Genomic DNA, 26,021 nt, shown 5'->3' on the forward strand with positions numbered 1-26,021 from the left:
GGGGAGGGTGGCAAAGCAGTCTCATAACATGGTGCCTATGTGTGTATATATACACACACTCTATACGTACACATATATGTACACTTGCACACATATACGCATGCATCTAATTTTATTTAATAATAGAGCCAGGCCTTGCAGGTAAAGGAACACTCCGACAGTAAGAAAAGCTATATGGGAGCAAGGCAAGTTGGAAGAAAATGGAGAATTGTGGCCAAGGCTTTATTCCGGTGTCGCTGCCATGGTTTCCCTCAAAGAATTCTGGAAATTTATCATGTGACTGGGGGACTGAGAATTTCTGATTCGTCATCTGTAGGCCCCCTGCAGAATTCTATCCCCCTAGAGAGAGGGAGGGAATGACTGTTGAATTGGTTTATGTCCATTGCATAGGGCAGAGATTCTCAACATTAGGACTCCAGATGTTATTGGACCAACTCCCATAATCCCCAACCAAATGGGTTATTATTAAATGGAGTTTAAGTCCTATTACATTGGGGACCCAATGTTTACATTAAAAAAAACAAAAAACAAAACAAAACATGTTTACATTTATATCCCGCTCTTCCTCCAAGGAACCCAGAGTATGTAGTACCAAGTATGTAGTACATACTTGGTACTACATACTTAGGTTTCTCCTCACAACAACCCTGTGATGTAGGTCCCTCCGTCTGAGGGAGAAGTGACTGGCCCAGAGTCACCCAGCAAGTCTCGTGGCTGAATGGGGATTTGAACTTGGGTCTCCTCGGCCCTAGTCCAGCACTCTCACCACTACACCATGCTGGTTGAGAATCCCTGGCGTAGGGATGCCCACAAAATGGAGAGGAGGTGTATAGGATGCGAATGGCCCACACGGGCCCAAACTGCTTTGCTGCTTTCTGAAATCTCATTATGCTCCTCCTCCTGTTTCGTCCTAGTGCCCTTTCATGGATGAAAGGATTCTGAGTTTACACAGCAAAATCAAGAGTCAAATGCTGGAATTTCCTGACCAGTGAGTAGACAGATTATCTGTTTGTATGGTGTCCGCCAATGCACATTCATCCAGACTTGTCACTGGTGAGCACCCTGGGATTCTGACGTGATCGTCTGCCCTTCTCCCAAGCCTGGAGAGGGGCGTGGAGCCTCCCAGACCAACCACTGAACCTCAGAGAGGCTGACAAAGTTGCGAGATACTCTGCTGTTTCCTGAGTTGTCCCAAGTGGGGAAATGACTTGACTAGCAAGCCAGAGGTTACCGGTTCGAATCACTACTGGTATGTTTCCCAGACTATGGGAAACACCTACATCGGGCAGCAGCGATCTAGGGAGATGCTGAAAGGCATCATCTCATACTGCGCGGGAGATGGCAATGGTCAACCCCTCCTGTATTCTACCAAAGAAAACTGCAGGGCTCTGTGGTCGCCAGGAGTTGACACCGACTCGATGGCACACTTTACCTTTTACTCAAGGCTCAGTGTGGCAGCAACAATCCCTGTGGCTGAATGGAAGATATCCATCTAGAATACATTAAGAGAGGTGTAGTTCTTTAGGGTTAGAGGGGGAGGATTTGTGCTTCTGCCGGTTAAGAGAGGAACAAGGAGAAATTCCGCTCTATTCTCTGCTTCTGAGATTTCACCAGGAATTGCCTTCCTGCTTTCTTAAGGACTAGAGACTAAACCCCAGGATACTAATACCAAATATTGTACGAGGAATGTTTATAGAAGTATGCTTCATTCTTACAAGCGAATCCTTGGCTCATTTTGATTTTTGTTTTAACCCAAGACCAGATATTTCTGATGAACTGAAAGATCTGATAACACAGATGCTGGACAAAAACCCTGAATCCAGAATCACCGTCCCGGAAATTAAGGTATTTGGCAACCCTTTGTGAAGCGTGATGTCTGTAATTTTTGGGTGGGTGGGTGGGGAGGAAATCACATTCTTCTCGTACAGCCTTTCCTCGTATTCCTTTCTTTGGTCTGTCCTGGTGGCATTATAAAGGAAGAAGCAACATGACTTTATGGTAACTGAATATGTGAGGCAAAATAGCACAGTCTTGTTATAAGAACTGGAATCACTATATCTGCAGTGGCCTTTTTCTGTTGTGAAAAAAGAGGGCATGAATAGTTCTTCCAAGGTGCTTATTGATTTATACCAGACTTACATACATACACATCCTTTTTCAATCAAGGTGCATGCCTGGGTCACCAAGAACGGTGTGGAACCTTTGCCGACGGAAGATGAGAACTGCACCCTCGTCGAGGTGACTGAAGAAGAGGTTGAGAATTCGGTGAAACACATCCCGAGCTTGGCCACGGTGGTGAGTGAGATCTAGAAACAGTTCCCCCTTATTTCTGCTGTGGGGAGTTTCAAGATCATGTCTGCGCAGCGTATTTAGATTGGTTCCAAAGCTATTCAATGGTCATGGGGCAATTCCAAGGACAATGGAATTGTCACTTTTTCAGTGACGATAGTAATAAACAGAAGGAACCGATATGGGAGTGCTTCTGGATCCTAACCTCTCCCTGGTGTCTCGGGTTGAGGCGGTGGCCAGAAGTGCTTTCTGTCAGCTTTGGCTGATATGCCAACTGTGTCTGTTTCTTGAGATACTCAGAACAGTGGTACATATGCTGGTAACCTCCAGACTTGACTGCTGGGGTGGTTTACAAATTCAGTAAATAAATAAATATGCTCTATATGGGGCTGCCTTTGTATGTAGTCTGGAAACTGAAGTTGGTACAGAATGTGGCAGCCAGGTAAGTCTCTGGGTGATCTCGGAGAAACCATATTACTCTTATGTTAAAAGAACGACACTGGCTACCAATAAGTTTCCAGGCAAAATACAAGGTGCTGGTTATAACCTCTTAGGCCCAGGGTATTTAAGAGAAGGTTGTCTTCACTTTGAACCTCACTGCCCATTACGATCATCTGGAGAGGTTCATCTGCAGGGACGGGCCTTCTCTGTCGCCACCCTGAGATCTGGACCGTGCTCCCTGCTGAAATAAGAGCTTCCCCATCTCTGAAAACTTTTAGAAATTCTTTAAAGACATTTTATTAACCCAAGCTTCTTAACTAGACTTGTGATTTTAAATGGTTTTAAAGTTTTAATTTCGGTTTTAATGTTTGTTATGTTGCTGTAAATCACCCAGAGATCCTGAACAAATAAATTTCCATGCTGATATTATATATACTCACTGGCAAGATAACATATCCTACTTCAAGACCATATTTTTTTTTACAAAACCCTTAAATATTATAGATTGTGTCTGAAACATTCAAAATGTGTTGGTAACGGAATCCATCTGCTTCCGTTACCAACATTAGCAATATGTTTCTATTACCGACATTACCAACATATTCAGACACTATCTATCATTTGCCAGGGTGTGTGTGTGTGTGTGTATGCCACCTAATGGTGCAATGGGGAAATAACTTGCCTAGGGAGCAAGAGGTTGCCTGGGAAACACCTATATCGGCCAGCAGCGATATCGGAAGGTGCTGAAAGGCATCATCTCATACTGCGGGGGAGATCGCAATGGTCAACCCCTCCTATATTCTATCAAAGAAAACCACAGGGCTCTGTGGGCGCCAGGAGTTGACGCTGACTTGATGGCACAACTTTCCTTTAAATAATAATAATAATGATAATAATAATAATTATTATTATTATTAGACAAGCGCCAATTGCATATTTATTGATCTAGATCCATTTCAGAGGTAGAACCAGGACCAGTTGTTCTAGAAGATGGTCATAAGTTCCACCCTGATGTTATTGCAACCAGGTGCCAATCTTTTTCAGATTCTGGTAAAATCAATGATCAGGAAAAGATCTTTTGGGAATCCATTTGAAGGGAGTAGAAGAGACGAGAGATCCTTGTCTGCACCGGGAAATCTGTTGACGTAAGTTTGTCTCGTGACTAAGTGTCCACAGAGCAATGGGTTGGGCTAGTAGCTTCCAAACTGTGTTCTGGGAAGAGGCAAGCAGGACATGTCTACTAAAAAGGCAGTTTTCCCAGTTGCTACCCACAAAATCGGATGCATTTTCATAATAAATGCCAGGGTTGGCAAAGAAGAGAGTAATGAGAGAGCATGGCAGCACATCCAAGTTCTTTTTGGGCACCATGAGGACTAGAAACTCTTTTTAAAAAACAAAACAAAAGTTGAGATTTTTCACACTGCCAAACAGTAGCTCCCGATCAACATGGAGGTATGTGACATACAGTGTCCTGCTTATATATAACTCTGTTGCTTCACTTTGTGGGTGGTTATTTGAACTTTATCCCAAGATGTTCTGCACGATTTGGTTATTGTGCTGGCAGCGGATGACTCCGTCCGATTTCTTTTTCCTGTGTGTGTGTGTTCTCACATCCACTTCCTCCCTCTTCCTCTCCTCTCCCCAACTTTCCCCCCACGACTCCAGAAAAAACAAATTGGGGAATGTGAAATATTGCATCAGTCAAAGGTAAAGATCGCAAGTGCCTCCTCACTCCTCCTACCTGTCTGTCTGTTATGCGACGAATTGGGCTAATGAAAGTTTACCCAACCGCATGCCCGCAGGGGAAGTGATCGCATGCGTCTTCCAACACCTGGAATGCTCTTGTTTGGGGTTTGCCTTTCTGAAATGTGTCGCACGAACTTCTTTTCATTTTAAATGGCAGGGAGCAGAGCTGGTTGAAGGTGGGACTCCCTTATTTGCACGTGGCGATTGGCGGGGACTTGGTCCATATTCGCTCTTTGATTCTGGGACCTCTTCCAACTAGCTGCCAAGCTCCTCGGGGTTCCAGTGTGTGCACAGAGTATATTCTCCGCAGTTTAGGAGCTCCAAGCCACAGATTAAGTGCACGTTCTCTTAACTTTCAGGCTCGGGGGTGCATCGGCAATACATTATTTGGGGCTCCAGTGTGTTTTTTGAGCATGTTTGCTTCAGTGTTGGTGGAATATTCCACTTGTGTATTTCCTTGATATCTAACAATAAAATGCAACCATTATCCATATCAGAGCTGTGTTGTGCACTCTGGAGCCACTGGAATGGAGCAATGATATTGGATGTGACGAACACATAATTAGTAATCCTCTCTCCCCCCCCTCTCCTTACACTTGGAGCAAAAAAGATGGGTATTCACTTACCTTCTTTCCCTTTAAAGCAGGAAGCAAAGCAGCGAAGACAACCTTAAGAGCATCATCGACTTGCCAAATGTGAGCGAGGATGAATTGCTTTCCTGAAACTCAACTTCCTGGCTGGGACATGCCGGCTGATCCCAGCTTTCTCGCAAAGCATGCATCTGCAGAGGGCAGACGTGACAGCCCAGAACCAGCCTTTTGGAACGCTGGTAACCTTAGAGGTGCCGCATGTGGAACGTTTCAACAGCATGCTGTACAAAGCAGACTCCATCCACTCATCAAATAATCTCCATCTCTAGAACGTTTCAGACATCAAAATATGGGGACTAGGAGTAGGCTGCTACCAGACGTCATCTTGGATGGAGCAATGTGACCACTCATCACGATTTCTGCAAGATGCGAACGAGCGGTCAAAAAAGAATTTTTTAAAAGGGAGTTTTGACAATTGTTTCCAGGCCAAATATTTCAGAGACAGCGTTCCTTTTCCTTTTTAAGACTCGAGAATGAGCAACTCAACATGAAGCTTTCTGAGAAGTGGAAGAGGGCAAAGTGAATTTGACAGCCTCAGTCACGTCTTCTCTTCTTTGGGGTGTTTTGAATAATTTTTTTGTATGGACACTTTTTACTGCATGAAAACAAAACAAATATGCCACATCAGGATTGTTTTTTTAAAAAATCTGTGTGTAATTCTCAGTTTCCTTTAAGAGCAGTTAGGCTTGATTTCCTGGAGATCCGTAGCTGATTTTACTTGAAACCCATCGTCATGCCAGTGTGGCTTGTTTGATTTTGAGTGTTCCAATCGGGTGGTATTTAAGTATACATTGAAATCACACTTGGTTGGGTGAAATTGGTGTTCTGTCCAGCTGATGGAGTACTACCTAGAATATACTGCTAGTAACTATACTTGATCTGTGTATGTACAAAGTTCAGGGGTTTTTTTGAAGAAAGAAAGAAAACCCATCATGTAAACCAACACTTCCTGCTATGTGACATAGTTTAATACATTTGAAAGAATAACCTACAGCTTCTGCAGTTTTTGAATAGGCTTCAAGGGGTGTTACCAATATATATATAGATTGCACTGTTAACAAATATTCAGATCCCTGTAAATCTAAGTAACTATTTCCTAGTTTCTTATCCTAAGACTTATTTTCTTTTTTTAATGGGACCAAGGTATGTATTCCTGCACAATAGCTACTCCCTGAGGAATCCTCTCCAATGTAAGTTATAAAATGTTTTTTAAAAAACAAAAATACCAATAAGCTGGGATCAGGAAATGTAACCTGAAATACTAGCCTCACATCTTCTACTATATACCGCTTTTCAACAAAAGTTTCAAAAACAGTTTACATAGATATAAATAAAATGGCTCCCTGTCCTCAACTGGATCAAAACCTTGAAAAGAAACATTAGACACCAGCAACAGCCACTGGAGGGATGCTGTGCTGGGGGGTGGATAGGGCCAGTTGCTCTCCCCCTGCTAAATAAAGAGAATCGCCACTTTGAAAAGGTGCCTCTTTTGTTTAGTTAGCAGGGTTACATCTATCCTTCTCCCTAATAATTCCTCTTTGCTCAAAGATGACTAGAACTGCTTTGTAATGTTAGTAAAACCAAGACTGGGAGAAATCGTGGGAGCGAAATCAGTTTATTTGGGCTTGAAGTGGCTGATGGCTTTTCTCCCAACAGCTTTCTTCTGAAAAAACTGCAGCTTTTAACTCCTGCTAACGGAGCAAAGAGGCCCATTTTCAAAGTGGTGATTCTCTTCTATTGAGCAGGGGGAGAGCCACTTGAAGCCCAAATAAATCAATTTAACTCCCCCAGTTTCTCCCAGTCCTGGTTTTACTAGCATTGGAAAACAGTTCTAGTCATCAGTCATCTTTGAGCAAAAAGGGTAGATGTAACCTTGCGGAGCTTTAGAATAATCAAGGTCATATGAAAATGCCTACTCGACTTGAAGCAGCAGTGGGACCCTGATTATTTATATAACGTAGACAAGCAGGCTACTGGCTTCTTCTTAGCACCAACATGCCAGATCAGGACCAAACATTGATGCGGAGAAGCAATTTTGGCACCGTCAGCTACAGATTCCTTCCCCTGGGCATTCTCTAAAGTCTCTTCACTTAAGTATCTTCTTGAAGCAGATGCTATTTTTTTAATTCAACCTGCCTTTTAGGGGTACATTGGAGCAAAGATGAAGTGCTGTGGGTTGCTTGTTGTAATTAAGGGCTGCATTAACTGCTACCCAGGGTATAACTCAATCAACTAAATGGCGAGGGTTGGGACAGCAGGAATTTGGACTCCATTGTAAGAGAGAATGCCTGGACCATATTTAATTCTCTCTATGGAAACCCTCTGGCTCTCTTGATGTCAACACAACCAGGAATGCTGGATGCTAAAAGCTTGCTGATAAAATCATTAAAGAGAAGAGCTGGTCTTGTGGTAGCAACATGACTTGTCCCCTTAGCTAAGCAGGGTCTGCCCTGGTTGCATATGAAAGGGAGACTAGAAGTGTGAGCACTGGAAGAGATTCCCCCTCAGGGGATGGAGCTGCTCTGGAAAGAGCATCTAGGTTCCAAGTTCCCTCCCTGGCATCTCCAAGATAGGGCTGAGAGAGATTCCTGCCTGCAATCTTGGAGAAGCCGCTGCCAGTCTGTGAAGACAATACTGAGCTAGATAGACCAATGGACTGACTCAGTATATGGCAGCTTCCTATGTTCCAGTCTAGTGGTGCTGCCAGAGCTCTGTAAAGCTGCTAGTTTTTATAACACTGACAAGTGTCTGAGGCTTGTATTTTAGCCCCCATTCCTTTCTACTATGCAGCCCACTTTTATCAGGTGTTTAAATATGATGCATTTATCATTTGAGTTACCTTTAAAAAAAAAAAGACAGAACTGAAGGAGAAATAGGCAGGTATCTTTCCAGGGAGGCTTCAGTGTGGAAAAAAGAGAAATAAAAAGTGAGGGGTAATGATATCTGGGATTTTGTGTTTTATTGTTGAACATGGTTGTTAACAGAGCACTCACTATGTGAGGTGCAGGACACGGACCACCCCCTACTCCAATGGGCTTTGAGGTGACCAATTTCGGAAGGCAAAATGAACTTCTCCCAAGAGGGAGCCTTGATGTCACTGTTGAAAAAAGCCCCATTCCCAGTATCTCCCCCAACCCCCAAGCTTTACCAGGATATAAGTTGAACACTCAAAGTAGTTTCTCTTAAACTGTACATGATAAACACTAGGATTTGGGTTTGTTTTTTTTTAACCTCTCAGATCATGGGGACTTTCAATCATGTAACTACCCCCTCTGTAACTTGAAGCAGTACCAAGTATTTCACTACAGGTTCTACAGCCAGCTTCGTTGATGCTGGGGTGAGTCATGTTTTTTTGCAGGAAACTGAATATTCAGCCAAAGCTGCATTCCAGCTTACCCACACAGTTGCGACACACAAGGCAGGCCGTACAAAACCCCGATACAGTTTGTGATTTTCTCTCTCTGCACTCTTCATTTGAAATAACATTTTGGGCTCATGTGCACAAGAGAATAAAAAATTCTATTGATGGACAGATTCTTTTGACTAATCCTTCCTTCAGAAATAAATGTAACAGAGCAAAATGGGAGGAAAGGATTGAAGCCTAGTAGTCACAGCATTCATGGACACTTTTGCACAGCAGTTCAGTTAATGACATGGCTTCTTCCCTGCCCCTGAGTAGGGATGTGCATGGAATCGTTCGGCGCTCCATTCTAGGAGCACCAAACCGGTTCTGTGGACCGGAATTTGAGCCGGTTCGAAGGTGGAGGAGGAGAGATACCTTTAAGGGCAAGGGAGGGTGCTCTTACCCCTCCTGCCATGTTCTCCCTGCTGGCGCTGCAGTTTAAGAGGGTCCAGCAGGGCGGCAGTATTCCTTCCTGCTGCCCCATAGCCTCATCAGACCAGAAGTATCAGGTGTGCATGCGCAACCCTGGAGCCACCCTCTGCCGGTTCCATGCACATCCCTACCCCCGAGAAGAAGAGGTGGGTTTTTTTGTTTTTAAATTAACAGAACTACTACTGGGTGGGTTCCTAGGGCAGGGAAAAGAAATCCAGAACTTGCAGAGTGGTGGCATCTAAGAATACCCCTGCTTATGCCCAATTTGTACCCAGCTCGGCAGGGAGGGAGAAAAACCCAGAAGACATTGTGGCCAAAATTCAACAAGGCTAAAAGGAGTGGGATGTGGTGTGGCAAGAGATTTGTGATTACCCAGAAGGCAGCTGGGTGCTTCTAGGGGTTTAAGGAATATTTTACAGACACACACCCATACCTCATTCACAGTCCTTGGTACATGATGGTGTGTGGGGAGGGGAAACAGACATAAGGGACAAGTTCAGATTTGCTTTCCATAGTACAATTTATCACGTCCTCAGAGCACTGCAATGCCAGACAATAAAACTTTCACAGAAAGTTAATTATAGAACAACCCCATCCCCACAGCCATTACTCTAGTGCAGGCCTGCTCAACTTTGGCCCCCCCAGCTGTTTTTGGACTACAACTCCCACAATCCCCAGCCACAGTGGCCAATAGCCAGGGATTATGGGAGTTGTAGACCAACATCTGCAGCAGCGCCCCAGTTGAGCAGGCCTGCTCTAGTGTGTACTCCAGACTCTCTCCGGGCATCAAGACGGAGAAACGATACTGAACAGAGTCCATCCGGACGGCAAGATGGAGAGCATTTTTAACACGAGTTTCTTCTTGCCTGCAAGTTAGAAGGCTGTTCAATCCAGGCCTGAGGAGAGAAGCTTCAAGTCTGTATATGAAATTAATGGGACTTCACAGCAGCACTCTGGAAGGTCACTTGATGCCTCCATACTCCTGGGTTCCATAAGATGCATTGGCCTCCTTTAAAAAGGAAGAAGAAACTCAGCACAGCAAAAAAACACCACAAAAAACCAAGACTCCCAGTGGTCTCTCGACCTTGCCTTTGTTCTGGCCAACATCACCCTGAGTGAAGTGTCCAGAAACAACACAAGTAACAGATCAAAACCAGGACTTTCAACTTTGCTGATAAGCCAGCAAGAGAACCTGAGTGACTTTTCAAAGTCTACAGGTATAAGACACTTGGCTTTAGTCTAAGAAGCTATACTTTTAGACCATACACCACTCAGTTTGCTAGATCAAACTAGATCGCTTCCACACCTGTGCCCCACAAGAGCTCAGCTACATTGTAGATTGTGATCAGCTTTCATTTCCATCAATCCAAAGTGTTAGGAGACCTGAGCTGAAATCCCCACTCAGCCATGAAACTCAACAGGTGACCTTTGTACCGTCACTGCCTCGCAGAGTAGCCCACCTCACAGGGCTAGTGGGGGGGGGGAATAGGAGAGGGAGCAAAGAGCCTTGAAGGCCAGCCTGAACTTTGTGGAGAACAGGCAGGACAGGACACTCCTACAACTATATCTACAGAATAGCTCAGATCTAAGGTCTTGCAAAGTCATAAATTGGCTCAAAGTTTGCAGACAGGGAAGACTACTATCCAATCTCAGAAGCATTAAAAAAAAAACCAACAAAATATCTTGGTTTATTTATTGGTGCAAAAAAACGGGTAGCTGTTTGGAATGGACCCAATCTTTATGCTTCTGCACAAGGTAAGAAAGAAGATCCTAGTTATTTATTTTTTATTTGCGGTCAATGACCAAACAAAACAGCACTTGAACAGTAAGTACACAATTAAAAATCTAAAACCAAATAAAATAGATTTAAACACCAGTTTGCAAGCATCTTATTTTGCACACCGCGGCACAAGAACATGCAAAAGAAGACTCTTCAAAAGGAACATTAAAATGAAAAATAGGAGTGTCTTATGGATCAAGACACTAGCATTCCAAAGCAACTAGTATAAGGAACTTACCAGGTCATAGTCCTCAACATATTTGTATTTCTTCTCTCGGTAATAAAATCTTTTCTTCATGAAATAGAGGACGATGATGTCACACAGCACCGTGGCCTGGTTGAGATTTAAATTCAAAGACAAGAATGATTGTTTGCTTCTTTTTTTGATAGCCCCATTTTGGACCAAAAGAAGCAGGGAGAAGAGATGGACTTACCACGCCAAAGAGAGCCAAGCCAGAGCCAATGTTAATCATCGTAGGAATGATATCGAATTTCCCTGCCTACAGCAGACACAGATATGCACAAATTATTGACATGTTCAGGGCTGAGGAAATCCACTCGTCTACTTGTCTATGACGAGTGAAACACGAAGCCTGACGAGTGAAAAAATCCTGACGAGTAGTGTATCAGCATAGCTCGACGAGTACAATGTTTGGCTGGCTGGTGGACTGAGCCAACATTTCTTCACCCCTGCACGTGGTTTTTCTTCTGCTTGCCATGAATGTTTAAGTTAGGATTCATACTATAGCTGCACTATTTCGTTTTTGTGGAGGTGCAGGCTGAACTGACATGAATGAGCCAGTGTTTTCCACATACCCAGGGAAGCCAAAGGTATGGGCAACAAAGAAGGTCATTGTTTAGGAGATGAGAGGTGGTCTTGTCATAGCAAGCATGACTTGTCCCCTTAGCTAAGCAGGGTCCACCCTGGTTGCATATGAAAGAGAGACTAGAAGTGTGAGCACTGGAAGATATTCCCCTCAGGGGATGGAGCCGCTCTGGGAAGAGCAGAAGGTTCCAAGTTCCCTCCCTGGCGGCATCTCCAAGATAGGGCTGAGAGAGACTCCTGCCTGCAACCTTGAAGAAACTGCTGCCAGTCTGTGAAGACAATACTGAGCTAGAGAGAACAATGGTCTGACTCTGCATATGGCAGGTTCCTATGTTCCTAGTTTCTGTGGAGCAGAGATAGGCGTCAGTTTGGTTAGGATTAGAAGTTTGCACAGGTCCAAGGTCCCTTCTAACTCTAGAATCTTATGTCTTGCAGGAGACACCAGTCACTGAATCTTGGACCTCATCATGCATGTAAAATGTGTTCTCAACTAGTGGTGCGCTTGCAAATTCAGAGAGGAGAGCTGGACTTGTGATGTCCACCCTGGTTTCTATTCGAATGGGAGACTACATGTCCACACTGTAAGATATTCCCCTTAGGGGATGGGGTAGCTCTGGGAAGAGCATCTGTATGCAGAACATTCCAAGTTCCCTCCCTGGCATCTCCAGATAGGGCTGCCTGTAACCTTGGAGAAGCCGCTGCCAGTCTGTGTAGATCAGGGCTGCTCAACTTCACACACCCCCAACTATTTTTGGACTATATCTCCCATAATCCCTAGCACTGTTCCCAGTAAGAGGGAATCCCAGTTGATGTTGACTACAGTTCCCATAATCCCTAGCTGCAGTGGGCTTTGGCTGAGGATGCTGGGAGTTGCAGTCAACAACATCTGGGATTTCCTGTTACAGGGAAAATGATCCCCAGCTTCAGTGGCCAATAGTCAAAGATTACGTGAGTTATAGGCCAACATCTGCAGGATGGCCAAAGTTGATCCCTCCTGATGTAGGCAGTACTGAACTAGGTGGACCAAGGGTCCGACTCAGGTGAAGATAACTTAAAGGAAAGGAAAGTGTGCCGTTGAGTCGGTGTTGATTCCTGGCGATCACAGAGCCATGTGGTTTTCTTGGAAGAATACAGGAGGGGTTTACCGTTGCCATCTCCCACACAGTCTGAGATGATGCCTTTCAGCACCTTCCTATATCGCTGCTGCCCGATATAGGAGTTTCCCATACTCTGGGAAACATACCTGCGGGGATTCGAACCAACAGCCTCCTGCTCTCTAGGCAGGTTACTTCCCCACTGCTTACTATGTTCCTAAATTCACAAGCACACGTGCTCTCCTTGACAGCCCCCATCCCCGGCAACCAAGCCCCATAGCCATGGCGACCTCAAAGGCTACCTTCCCACTTACCGCTACTACTTGTACACCACTTTTCGACAGAAGTTTCCAAAGCGGCTTACATAGAAAAAAATAATAATAAATAGATGCAATAATTTGGAGGGTTTGGTTACAAGCAGTCAAGGAGAGTTTCCTAACCCTACAGAGCTTGAACGCATGTGGTCGTGTACCTAGAAGAGCAAGATATTATTTCCATTCCGAAAGCAAAGGGCTTCGCAGACCTGCAGAGACCCTGGAGGGAAACCCAGACTGTCCCCACACAGCACCACACCACTGTTCTCAGCTGCCAAGATATGGACCCTTCCCAAGTGATCAAGCAGAAGGAAGCCATGCATGGTCCATGCCACTAACACATCAACACAGGCTACAGGCACAGCCCAACGCAGCGGGCACAACGAAATGGCATGATTTGCAGGAGGAGCTACCTTTCCAAAGACCATGATGTCAACGCGGATGCCGTAGGCCTTTATAAGCGTCCGGAATTCTACGCCGTCAGCGGCCCGGTAATATTTTGCAAACCTGAGCAAGTGAAAGACAGACAGGAGGATATCAATGTATTAGCTGATCATGGGCCACCGGCAAACTGCACCGTTAGGAACATAGGAAGCTGCCATATACTGAGTCAGACTGTTGGTCTATCTAGCTCAGTATCATCTTCACAGACTGGCAGCGGCTTCTCCAAGGTTGCAGGCAGGAGAGTGTCTCAGCCCTATCTTGGAGAAGCCAGGGAGGGAACTTGGAACCTAGATGCGCTTCCCAGAGCGGCTCCATCCCCTGAAGGGAAGAGCTTCCAGTGCTCACACATCTAGTCTCCCATTCATATGCAACCAGGGCGGACCCTGCTTAGCTAAAGAGACAAGTCACACTTGCTTCCACAAGATCATCTCTCTCTCTCTCTCTCTCTCTCTCTCTACCGTTAAGTTATGAGAAAACTATGTATGATCCTTCATTTTCAAGACTATCGGGATTCCCTTTCCACACCAATTTATGGGTTAAGGAAGACCCTCTCCCAGAACCTTCTGGCTCAGAACCATTCCATTGTACGGGTATCCACCACTGGGGTACTTGGGTGAATGTACAGAGTACAAGACTTGCACTCTGTGTTGAATTTTAGACTGCAGTTTCCTTGGGGCAGGGACTCCTCTTGCAGAAGCCCATGCATATCAACGGCACAATGTCAGTGAAATAACCCTATCATCATAGCATGGTATATCCAAGGTTTTGGTTACCACAGCGGCCCAACCTGAAGTTGTATCCTGGAGACACGGTGTGGGCAGAATCCTTATTGTCAATCCGACGGAAACTGTATCTTGGCACACAGCGGGAAGCGGCTTGGTCCAGGTTACAGTTCCACTTGATCTGCAGCCCCATCACTCCACCCTGCCGAAAAAGAAAACCGCGCATTGAGTTTCATTTCGCAACATGGACATGAATACACGCATATGCATATGTGCACACTCACACGCGCATACGCAGATGCGCACGCGTACGCACACACATGTCCGTATGAACATTCACACATGCACACACGCATATGCATAGATGCATCTGAACACACACACGGACAATTGTGCATGCACACGCACACGGGTATATGCACACACAAGCGCATATGCAAAAATGCACATGAGCATATGCACAGGCACATGGGCAATGGCGCACACACACGGGCATATGGACAAGCACACGCAAAAATACACATGCACACGCGCATGCGCATATGAACACACGCATATGCACACTTACATGTGCATATACAATATTGCACATGCGCATATGCACACGCACACACACATGTGTCTGCCTACAAACACATGTGCATATGCAGGGACACACCCACACATGAATATGCAGTGCATATGCACACATGCATATGGAGACGCACACCCACACTCGCATATGCACATACTGACAAAAACGCACTTGCGCATATGCACACGTGCACACGGACACACGCCTATGCACACACGCAGACGCACACACAAAAATGTGCACGCACATATGCACACACGCACACGCACATGCACATTCAAATCTTGGAGAACTGCTGCCAGTCAGTGTGGACCATAGGGAGTCAGAAGGACCAAAGATCTGACTCAGTATAAGGAAGCTGCTATGTACCTTTTATCCACTGTACCACAGGGAGAGGTTTGGTAAAAGAGCAATGCATCCAGTACTACGACTGCAACCAAAACCCACCATGCGTACGGCATCTTTGAAAACAGAGGCCTTGATCACGAGGCCCGAGCAAGCCAGACATGGAACAGTTCAATATTTGCTCAGCGATCAGCATCCACAACAGCAAGAAGAGAGCTTGACAAACAACAGTGTGTGCATTAGCCTTGTGCAAACACAGAGGGACTCCAAGAGGAAAGGGGGTGAAAACACTCAGTAAGCAGGGACCAGAGCCCCTCCCACAATGCAGCTGCCACAAAGGTGCCACTTGTAAGCAGCTTTTGCATGGCAGCGAGTGTGTAGCGGCATGCCATGCTTCTAGCTCTCATTGTGCATCAACTCCACCACACACAAGCCTTTCCCACAGTGCAGCAAGGATATTCGGGGCATTGTGGGGATGAACGGCACAGAAAAGCCCTGTCTGCATGGTAAGCCATTACACACGCACACACACACACACACACACAGAGCACAGTTGCCACACAAGGGCACCACACACAGAAGTGGCCATCACAAACAGTGGTCTGAAGTCTTACAAACAGTCTTGTAAAACCTCGCTCTCGAAACACAAATGGGGCGGGGTCGGGGGGAGAGAACAGAAGCATCACCAGCAGTTAGCCATGGGAGCTAAATAGCGCTTCTGTGTTCAGAGGCAGAGATACGCCTTGATCATATCTTTTCCTGTCCCTTTATAAAGATATGCAAGACCGACTGGAGAGGAGAGCTGGTCTTGTGGTAGCCAGCATGACTTGTCCCCTTAGCTAAGCAGGGTCCGCCATGGTTGCATATGAATGGGAGACCAGAAGTGTGAGCACTATAAGATATTCCCCTTAAGGGATGGAGCCGCTCTGGAAAGAGCATCTAGGTTCCAAGTTCCCTCCCTGGCAGCATCTCCAAGATAGGGCTGAAAGAGAGTCCTCTGCCAGTCTGTGAAGACAATACTGAGCTAGATAGACCAATGGTCTGACTCAGTATATTGCAGATTCCTATGTTCCTATGATTAATAAAAACTATTTTTAAAACCCATCTTTTTTATTTTTAAAAACTATTTTTAAAACCCATCTTTTTTTATTCCTTAGGTGTTAACCACCCAAAGGTTGCTCTCAGTTCTTTAGAGGAAGGCAGGGGAGGGTTGTGCTGGCCCTTCTGGGTAATGGCCACACCCCTGACCTGGGATCTCACATGCAGGGGTGCGGCTGGCACACACAAGAGGCTGCTGGGAAGGAGACAGGCATGAGCCCACTCCCCGCCAACTCCGCACTTGGAGGAAGGGCTCGCTACCAGGATGCTCAATCAGCAGTAACGTCCAGATTTCCCCCACCCACCTCAATGGCCATCTCTTGGAAATCCTGCCCTGCGGCTTCAACCATGTTGCGGAGACGGAAAATCGGGCAAAAGGGGTCGGTCTCGGCGTTGTATTTGCAGTCCATGAGGTATGTTTTATTGATGGTGGGGAGAATGTTTCTCCTGCAGGGAGGAAAGTCCATGGAGGAAGGACAAGATCAAGTGTGGTCAATAACAGTTACAATCCAATTACTGTATTTACTAGGGAACGCTACCTACTTCTCAGAAGGAAATCCACTAGTCTCACCCCTTGAGTAACCTACTGCAATTCACGTTGGATTTTGCAAACTAATCTGCTCCACAGCCACAATCTCCTCCACCCAAGCTCCCCACCTCCTCCCAGTCCCTATCTGCGCTCACCAAAACAAGGCTAAGGTTTCACAACCCACGGTTTCAAAATGGCGCCATTTGCATCATCTGGTTCCAGGCTGCAGGTTTCCGCCAAGCAAGAGATGAATTCGACAGACACACCCTTCCCTCCGCCCACGGTTTGGCAAGAGATACACATACGTACTTGGTGAAGTTGAACTTGGGATACCAGATGCTGTTCTTCACAAGGAGGGTGAAGTTCGCGGCATCCTTTAGGAAAGGAGGGCTGAGGATGAGTGAGAAGAGGCGGGGGGGGGGGGGAGAGAGGGGAAGAGGATCTTAGAGGAAACACTTGATCTCATTCAGCACTTTATATCTGGGGTCAGCAACTTGTTTTCCTACAGACCCACTTGGATAAGGCCGTGCTGGGGGAACACCATTGCTGCTCCCCCTCCGAAATCCTAGCCCCAAAGCTCAGTGGCAGAGCATATGCGTAGCATTCGGAAATCCCTAGCATAAGAACATAACAGCAGCCCTGCTGGATCAGGCCCAAGAAGACCCATCTAGTCCAGCACCTGGTTTCTCACCGTGGCCCACCAGATGCCTCTGAGAAGCCCACAGGCAAGAGGTGAGGGCAGTGCACTCTCTCTTGCTGTGGCTCCCCGGCAACTGGGATTCAGAGGCATCCTACCTCTGAAGCTGGAGGTGGTGCAGAGCCATCCGGCTGGCAAAGTCACCAATAAGAATATAACAGCCCTGCTGGTCGCATTGCATCTTCAGGTCGGACTGAGAAAGACTCCTGGCTGAGATCTCGGAGAGCTGCTGCCAGTCAGAGCAGACAATGTTGGGCTGGGTGGCTCAAGGGCCAGACCCCGTAGGAGGCAGCTTCTTAAGTTCAACTGGGGCTGGGCACAGAGACTGCCAGTTGACTACGTGCACTATATGGATTGTCGTGCTTAACCGGTAGACACTGGCCGGGTTGAGAGAATCTGACAAGTCACACTTTGTGGCACTGAGAATGCCAGCCAGAGGAGTGGCGAGTCTGCCATTAAATGGAGAGGAATTCCAGTTAGTTAAGTCTCAGCTTTACTGCTTTTCCAAACCTGGGGACTGAGGTTCAGTTCAAATTGTGGTTTACAAACCAGGGTTTGAAACCACGGTTCTCCTGTTCAGACAACATGTGGAGCTGTGGTTTGATAAATCTTTGCACATGAGGAATGGAAAGAGAGCGAGGACTCGGCATTCCTCTTGCATTCCCGATCCAAAAAAACCCCAACGTTGTCGGTCTGTCCGATCCACCCAACACTGTCGGTTCGTCCGATCCATTATCAAGAGATCATTCCGAATCAGAAAAGCTCATTGGACCACTCGGAATGCTATTCAGCCACCACACTATTTCCACCACTGAGAAGCACTTACTTGGGTATCGTCTCATCCTCCTCCACAGGACACCAAGCAAAGATCTCACAGGTTCTGACAGTGGTGTTGTAGTTCACACACTTCCCCGTCTGCACACCTGAAGGGATACAGAAGGGCCCTCATGAAGTGTGAGAATGCTACCACTTCACAATTCTGCCAGCTGTGGAGATCAGGCCTGGGACAACCACAACACCCTTGCAAGGTAGGTCACGCTCATCCCTACTGCAGATAAGGGTTGAGGCACAATGACTGGCAGGATCCGAACGGGAGATGCACAGTTCACAACAATTCATGTGCGTTACTTCTGTGGGTCCCCATTCCCCATTCCCCCTAACCCAAATCCCAGATGTTACAACAAAGTAATGCAACTTCTGGAGCAAAAGTCAGTTTTGTATCTGCACCGTTTTCCTTGGAGTTGCATTATGAACGGTCGTTCATAAGGGCGAAATCGTCTTTTGCAGAATTCCTAGATCAATTGTGATCTCATCTCAAGAGCAAGCAAGCTGCGCCACCAAGACCGCACCAATCCATACCGTTGCTGTGCGTGCCAACGTAGCCCGGCTTGCAGTCCTTTGCAGAGTGACACACTGTAGTCTTATCTGGAAGCTAGAAAGGAAGAAGAGTAAGCCACAAAGACAGACGGTTAATCCCCAGTCACAGGAGCCTCTTCCAATGCACCCTGCAGAGGCACACATGGCCAAATAATCGTCAGAATTACAGTCGCTTGGATTTTTGCAGACAACAATTCCACGAACACAACCCAGGAGTCAAGGGTCTGCTTTGGCACTCAGAAAGAGAGTCCATTCTACGCAGAGGTCAGCCCATGAAAAGGTTGATTTTATTTCATCTTAACATTTATATCCCGCTCTTCCTCCAAGGAGCTCAGAGTACATACTTATTTTATCCTCACAACAACCCTGTGAGGTAGGTTAGGCGGAGAGTTACATGACTGGCCCAAAGTCACCCAGTGAGTTTCATGGTTGAATGGGGATTTGAACTCGGGTCTTCCCGGTCCTAGTCCAGCCCTCTAACCACTACAGTCTGCATATATTAAAACGACCTTGCATCAGCTCACTTATTTTACATGACGCAGTGCATGAAACCTTTAATATCCTCACACTATCCACGCCCTTGCTCAGGGCTGGGAAGTACTGATCTTCGCCTCACACTCGAGGTTATTTGATTCTGTTTTTAAGACCAGCCTTTTCACAATCAGAATAGACAACTGAAAAGTTATATATATATATATACACACACACAATAGATTAACATAATAAATAATAACAGCCAGCTGCAGACGTTTGCATTCCAACTGCTGTAGCCTTGGAGGAAGAGTGGGATATAAACATAAAAAAATAAACAAACACTTTTAAAAGATTTTATTGTGTTATATTGATTTTATGGTGTGTTTTTTAAACTTATGTGTAAGCTGTGCTTCGAGCCCTATTCTGAAAAGGGATATAAATATCTAACAGAAAAACAGACGGCAGGCATGCCACTAGGCCCTGGGATGCAGATCAAATTGCCTTTCTTCACTCCACCCTCCCAAAACTGAATGGACTTGCTTACAGAGGTGCCCCCTAGACAAGTAGTTTGCCCCCACACCTGCCCCCCCATCTCTGTTTCAGAAATATAATATGTGGGTGGGACACAGTTTGCCCACCCATAAATGCACTTGGCCCCTTCCTGGTGCTACCATTGCTTGCTTTAGACTCAAGGAGAAGAAAAATCTGAAGACAAGGGAACTCTTTGCTACTGGACCTACCTCGGGACAGTGATCTTGTGTTTGATTCAACGTGATAATCAGGTTCGTCATAATGAACACAGCATTCTCGCCCTAAAGAGAAACCGGCAGGCGGGTGGGGAGAGATTACACAAAGTGAAGACATTCGATCCAGGGTGACATTTTAAGTAGGAAGCGCCTCAAGGGACGTGCTTATTTTGGCAGGCAAAGATGCAAATCATGTTAAAAAGATACTTTATGGACTAGCAATTGGTCTCTACACATTATCTGCAATCCTTCCTGCTCTCAGCCAATACTTTATTATTTAGTTATTCATTTTATTTATATACCGCCCTTCCGAAAATGGCTCAGGGCGGTTTACATCAAAATAAAACCATTAAAATCAATTAACAATTAAAACAAAACAAGACTATAAAAACAGCATTAAAAAACTGACTAAGAATTAAAACGTTTAAACAGCTAATAACCCTGGAGAACCAGACTGAACATTTACAGCAGTTAAAAACAATTTATAATCGCTGAGCACCTGGGAGAGTCATTAACATTTTAACTGCTCAGAGGGAATGTGTCAGCAATAAGTCATTGACCAACAGTACAGCTTCTGTAAAAAAAGTGGAAGATTAGTTTCAATGGGGTGGGGTGGCAGGTTCACACAGGGACCGAAGCAGCAGAAGTGGACAGGCCAGAGAGTTACATAGGAAGCTGCCATATACTGAGTCAGACCACTGGTCTATCTAGCTCAGTATTGTCTTCACAGACTGGCAGCAGCTTCTCCAAGGTGGCAGGCAGGAGTCTCTCTTGGCCCTATCTTGGAGATGCTGCCAGGGAGGGAACTGGGAACCTTCTGCTCTTCCCAGAGTGGCTCCATCCTTTAACGGGAATCTCTTGCAGTGCTCACACATCTAGTCTCCCATTCATATGCAACCAGGGCAGACCCTGCTTAGCTAAGGGACATGCTTGCTACAAGACCAGCTCTCCTCCTGACAGTGGAGATCCAACAGAGTTAGGAGTCTGTTGGATCATGGCCAAGGCTAAAGAGGCCATTTAAAAACAGCCAGACCAAAGCAGAAGAGACCAGATGGTCACCAACAGAAAATCCACCCACTCCCTGTTTAGGGTGAGTAGAGAGCCAAACCAGCAGCCGATCTGGAACCCTCACGCCAGAAGCTCCTGCTGGCAAGTGAGAGTCACACACAGATATCTGAACGGGTCACTAAGGACTAGGCCTTGAAGTAACAACAATGGGTTGGGAGGAGAGAAAAGCGAGAGTGAGGAACACAGCTTCCCCCTGCCCTTCCTTGCCCTCCATTACCATTCTGCCACTCCCTCACTTGCCAAAGTGGGAGGCGGGGAGACAGAGCGTGCATACTGAGCAACAGAGGCAGAATTAAAATGATACAAGGTGGAATGATACCTGTGGAATTCTCTGCCACAAGATGTGGTGTTGGCTCCCAGTTTGGACGGCTTTAAGAGGAGTTTGGATCTGTCAACGTCCACTAGGTCTGTCAATGGCTACTAGTCGGAAGGCTACAGGCCACCTCCAGCCTCAGAGGCAGGATGCCTCTGAGTACCAGTTGCAGGGGAGAAAGAGTAGGAGGGAGGGCCTGCCCTCATCTCCTGCCTGTGGCTTCCAGCGGCATCTGGTGGGCCACTGTGTGAAACAGGATGCTGGACTAGATGGGCCTCCTTGGGCCTGATCCAGCAGGGCTGCTCTTATGTTCTAAGGTTGTAAGCCCTGAAGTTACAAAAAATGGTAGGGAGGAGAGAAAAAAGAGAGAGAGGCTTTCCCAGGGCCTTCCTTGCCCTCCATGACCAATCTGTCACACCCTCACTTGCCAAAAAAAAAAAAAAAGAAGAAGAAGGTGCCATTCTTCCTGCACTCTCAGCCAATTGCTGAGCACCTGGGATGCCATTCACATTTTAGCTGCTCCGAGGGAATGCGTCAGCAATAGATCATTGACCAACAGTGCAGCTTCTGTAAAAGAGTGGAAGACAGGAGCAGAATTAAAACGACTCAAAAAATAAATAAATCAAAATCACAGTCCTATAAAAAGAAATCCGGATGTGGCAGCAAAGGTCCAGTTAGACCATTCTGGACATGCCGAAGTGACAAGAGACACAAAAGACCATTGCTATCCCTTCGAGCAACGAAACCTTGGAAACCCCTTTGGTCAGATGATTCAGAGAGGACTGTGCAGTCAAGAGGAAGGAAGAGAAACGAAGCCAAGATTTTAAAAAAACGGACCGAAGTTAAACATTAACACCTCTGCAAGCGGGAGGGCCACTGAGCACAGAAAGACGTCTCTTTCCACACAGCCCCTCCTTCCGTCCAACCAGCTCGATGAACCCGGGGCAAATTCCATGCTTTCCTAGGACAGGCATGTCTCACCCCTTTGGCGGGCCGGCCAGCCAACTTTTATTGGTTACGACCAAAGCTCAGCACAAGACGAGAGCGCTCTTCTTCTGCTAGCCTCAGCAGAGAAAAGCACAGCAGCGAATGCCAAACGGTGCTGTAAGTAAACCATCCTGGGTTGGAGGAGCCAATGGTCCAGCTCCAGGTGAGGCAGCTTCGTGCAGTCTGAACCTTGCAAGCAGGCAGCCAATATGCTCGCCGAAGGTCATAAGAGCAGCCCTGCTGGATCAGGCCCAAGGAGGCCCATCTAGTCCAGCATCCTGTTTCACACAGTGGCCCACCAGATGCCTCCGAGAAGCCCACAGGCAAGAGCTGCGGGCAAGCTGAGGTCTCTCCTGCCGTGGCTCCCCTGCAACTGGTATTCGGAGGCTCCTTGCCTCTGAGACTGGAGGCGGTCCACAGCCACCAGACTAGTAGCCATTGAAAGACCTGTCCTCCATGAAAGGTCCGATGTTCACTCCCTAGCAGCATCTCATCTCCTGGTAGGGCTGGACGAGAGACTCCTGTATTGAGGGTGGGGCTGGAGCTCAGTAGAAGATTCTGCTTTTTGTGCAGAAGGTCCCAGGTTCACTCCATGGCAGCATCTCCAGGTAGGGCTGGGATAGACTCCTGCCTGAAAACATGGAGAGCTGCTGCCAGTCAGAGTAGACCAGGGATTCTCAGCGTTGGGTCCCCCGATGTTATTGGACTTCAACTCCCATAATCCCCAACGAAAGGCCATTGGGGCTGGGGATTATGGAAGTTGAAGTCCAATAACATCAGGGGACCCAACGCTGAGAATCCGTGGTGTAGACAATACTGAGCTAGATGGACCAAGGGTCTGACTCGGTATATGGCAGCGAGCTTCCTATGTTTCAATGTCCAGAAAGATTCTGCGCATCTTTAGGGAACCAGCTGAGCTGCCTCCCCCTTTCACAGGGTATCTTGCAGTATATAATCCTGGTGTGTGTGTACACACACACACACACTGTTCTGTAATTAAGGCCTTTGGAGCCGAAATATTGTCGTCTCATTTGAAAAGTTAATACGGACCACCACCATAGAGGAGTGTCCCCACGGACATCTGGGCTCTTGGCCACAGGTCACCAACAGCATGTTGACTTCACCCCTAGGGAAGGCAGAAAATTCAGTCTCCAGGAAGCTCACCTGAGGTGGAATCACATAGTCGGCCACGTCCCAGATGCGGAATCCCAAATGCGAAGTGTTGGTCACAGCCACGCCTTTCACTTTTGTGGTTACTGAACTCACAACAGAATCCGTTTCCTGATAGCCCTTTTCCCACACAAACACCCAGCTGCAGGAGAGAAACGGCACACATACACACGGCGTCTCAGGATTTCTGCGTAGAGTCCCGACATTCGAGAAACTCGGCCTCCTAGCCTCAACTTCTCCGCTTGGAGAAGAGCAGAGTTTGATGCCTCTTAACCAGCTCCAACTGACCTTGGTGATTTCCACCACCCCTGCTGCTCATGAATTGCATGTTGTGACAGTGATATGATCATGAGATACACAGTTTACCCCCTTTATCAAGCATCAGTGTCGTTGACTTGATTGATTAAGTGCCGTCAAGTCGGTGTTGACTCTTAGCGACCACATCGACAGATTCTCTCCAGGATGATCTGTCTTCCGCTTGGCCTTTCAGGTCTCTCAGTGGCTGTCGTAATCGAGTCCATCCACCTTGCTGCTGGTCATTCTCTTCTTATTTATTTAAAACATTTTGATACCACCCAAAACTTGCACCTCTGGGTGCAAGTTCCCTCTTTCCTTCAACTTTTCTCTTTCCTTCAACTTTTCCCAGCATTATGGACTTCCCAAGACACATAATGTGTCCGAATTACAAAAGTCTGAGCCTGGTCCTTGAGTGAAAATTCTGGTTTGGTTTGTTCTAGGATCCATTTGTTGGTTTGTTGACTACAATTCTCATAGTCCCCAGCCAAAGGTCACTGCAGCTGGGGATGATGGGGTTTGTAGTCCACAACGTCTGGGAATCCATGTTACAGGGAACACTGCAAGGCATATTCAGCACAGACAGAGAGAGAACAACTGTGCCTGTCCCAGAACAGCATCTTCCCTGTGGCAGCTGCTGGTGTCTGCCTTAGGTTTCTTTTTTAATTGTGAGCCCTTTGGGGACAGGGTACTATCTTATTTCTCTGTGTAAACCCTTTTGAAAACTTTTTTGTTGAAGAGGTTTATATAAACATTTGATATAAACGATAATGAAGAAGTGAAGGGCAAAAGGCGGAGACAGAGAAACACACACCACTAGCATCTGTTAAAAGGGAGTAGACACACTTGTTTATTTACTAAAGAGAGACCCGAGTCCTTTCTTTGCCTCTGCTTTTAGATTGTTCAGCCATGAAGTTTTGGGGCTCTCTCTCTCTCTCTCTCTCTCTCTTTCTCTCTCTCTCTCAGCCTATCCTACCTCACAGGGCTGTTGTGAAGATGAAATGGCAGCAGTGGAGAGGGAAGAGAAAAGGGGCTTGTATGTTGCCCTGAGACCCTTAGCAGAAAGGCAAGACTTCAATGTTAGTAACAATGATTCTTTTGTTGCGTTTCCCCCCTGCCTTTCCAGTTTGGGAGAAGAGGAAGTAGAGGAAAGTGGTTTGTTTGGAGCCGACAACACCTCACCTTTCCCAGTTCCCAAAATGGAACTGCTCAAGGAAGTCGACAACAAAAATAAAACTCAAGCGAAACGAAGCACATAGAAGCGATCGAGGAGCCAACAACTCCCCCCACAAGGAATGTTATCGGGCACAGCGGAGAAATCAAACACTGGGAGGACCAAGGCGCTTCTGGCTACCGACCCTTCCGTGGATGGAGGGAAGGGAAGGAAAGACGCCCCGCGGCTCCTACCCAGAGACGCATCCCGAGACGCGCAGCCACCCTCCTCCTCCCCAGAGCAGCCCGCGGCTTACCCGATCACGTAGGCCAAGATCACCAGCTGGACCAGCCGGTTCATCAGCCCCACTTTGCGGCTCTTGATGGAAACGATCCGGGGGGTGTCGTACTCGAAGAGGAAGCTGTACAAGCCCCCACAAGCCCTGCAGGAGGAGGACGAGGAGGGGCGGGAGGCCATGGCTGCAGCAGCCGCACTCCTCCGTCCTTCCTTCGCCCCGGGTCGGCGCCGAGAGGGGAACCCAAAAGGCTCCAGTCAGCAAGCCGGAATCAGCTGCGTCCGGTTGCCCTCCCGCCGCGGCATGCTGCAAGAGCCGGGGGGCGTCAGCCAAAAGCGGGGAAAGTTTTGGAAGTTGTTTTTTAAAGTGGATGAACCAGGGAATTTGCGCATAAGGCGAAGCGTCCGGAGAGGAGAAGTCTCCGCCTGCTGGAGAGAGCCCGCTGTGCTTTTGCGCACGGGGTTAAGAAGGGGTGGTTGATTGCCCCGCGCGGGGTGGGGGCGGCTGTGCTCTGATTGACGGGGGCAGGACACACCTCCCTCCTCGCCTTGGCCGCTTTCAGGCAGGCGGGCAGAGTCACAGTGCAAAAGGAAAGCAGAAGGAAAGGGACTTCTCTCCGGGGAATCTCTCCCGGGATGATGCGCCCCGTGCCCCGATCCCGTTTTTCCTTTGGGGAGATGCCCGTCCAAATAACTTTAGTAGAGCGGCCAGATTTGCCACTCCGTCCGGCCCCCTTCCCTAGGTCTCTCTCTCTTCAGTC

At 47.0% G+C, this 26,021-nt stretch overlaps 2 protein-coding genes across 8 annotated transcripts in view; one reads left to right on the forward strand and one right to left on the reverse strand.

The window, feature by feature from the left end:
* Positions 1–8,656, forward strand: part of CAMKK2 (calcium/calmodulin dependent protein kinase kinase 2) — a 45,303-nt gene extending 36,647 nt beyond the window's left edge. The window contains exons 12-17 of one of the 7 annotated variants that reach the window (XM_053279453.1): positions 915–988; positions 1,758–1,845; positions 2,167–2,295; positions 3,775–3,875; positions 4,396–4,437; positions 5,123–8,656. In XM_053279453.1, the coding sequence (XP_053135428.1) occupies positions 915–988; positions 1,758–1,845; positions 2,167–2,295; positions 3,775–3,875; positions 4,396–4,437; positions 5,123–5,198 (510 nt within the window). In that variant the 3' untranslated portion in view covers positions 5,199–8,656. Of the gene's footprint in view, positions 1–914; positions 989–1,757; positions 1,846–2,166; positions 2,296–3,774; positions 3,880–4,395; positions 4,438–5,119 lie in introns of those variants that run through there. The other 6 variants (XM_053279452.1, XM_053279455.1, XM_053279456.1 and 3 more) reach the window with 6 other exon arrangements.
* P2RX4 (purinergic receptor P2X 4) lies at positions 6,073–25,729 on the reverse strand. Its single transcript, XM_053279460.1, has 12 exons — positions 25,283–25,729; positions 23,514–23,661; positions 19,976–20,047; positions 18,744–18,816; positions 18,211–18,307; positions 16,997–17,077; positions 16,464–16,605; positions 14,207–14,343; positions 13,389–13,482; positions 11,176–11,241; positions 10,980–11,075; positions 6,073–9,970 (listed from the first exon to the last, which is right to left on the reverse strand). Exons 1-12 carry the CDS (start codon positions 25,441–25,443, stop codon positions 9,923–9,925), a joined length of 1,215 nt encoding a protein of 404 aa, XP_053135435.1. The 5' UTR covers positions 25,444–25,729; the 3' UTR covers positions 6,073–9,922.
* Positions 25,730–26,021: the final 292 nt, after the last annotated feature.

This window comes from Hemicordylus capensis, chromosome 15 (genome assembly GCF_027244095.1).
Source record: "Hemicordylus capensis ecotype Gifberg chromosome 15, rHemCap1.1.pri, whole genome shotgun sequence".
Classification (NCBI taxonomy): domain Eukaryota; kingdom Metazoa; phylum Chordata; class Lepidosauria; order Squamata; family Cordylidae; genus Hemicordylus; species Hemicordylus capensis.

Coding starts and splice junctions, on each gene's coding strand:
- P2RX4 (XM_053279460.1), bottom strand. CDS start 25,443: ATGGCCTCCCGCCCCTCCTCGTCCTCCTCCTGCAGGGCTTGTGGGGGC. Junction 18,308..18,743: donor CGTTGGCACGCACAGCAACG/GTATGGATTGGT, acceptor GTATCCCTTCAG/GTGTGCAGACGGGGAAGTGT. Junction 17,078..18,210: donor GAGGATGAGACGATACCCAA/GTAAGTGCTTCT, acceptor ACTCATCCTCAG/CCCTCCTTTCCTAAAGGATG.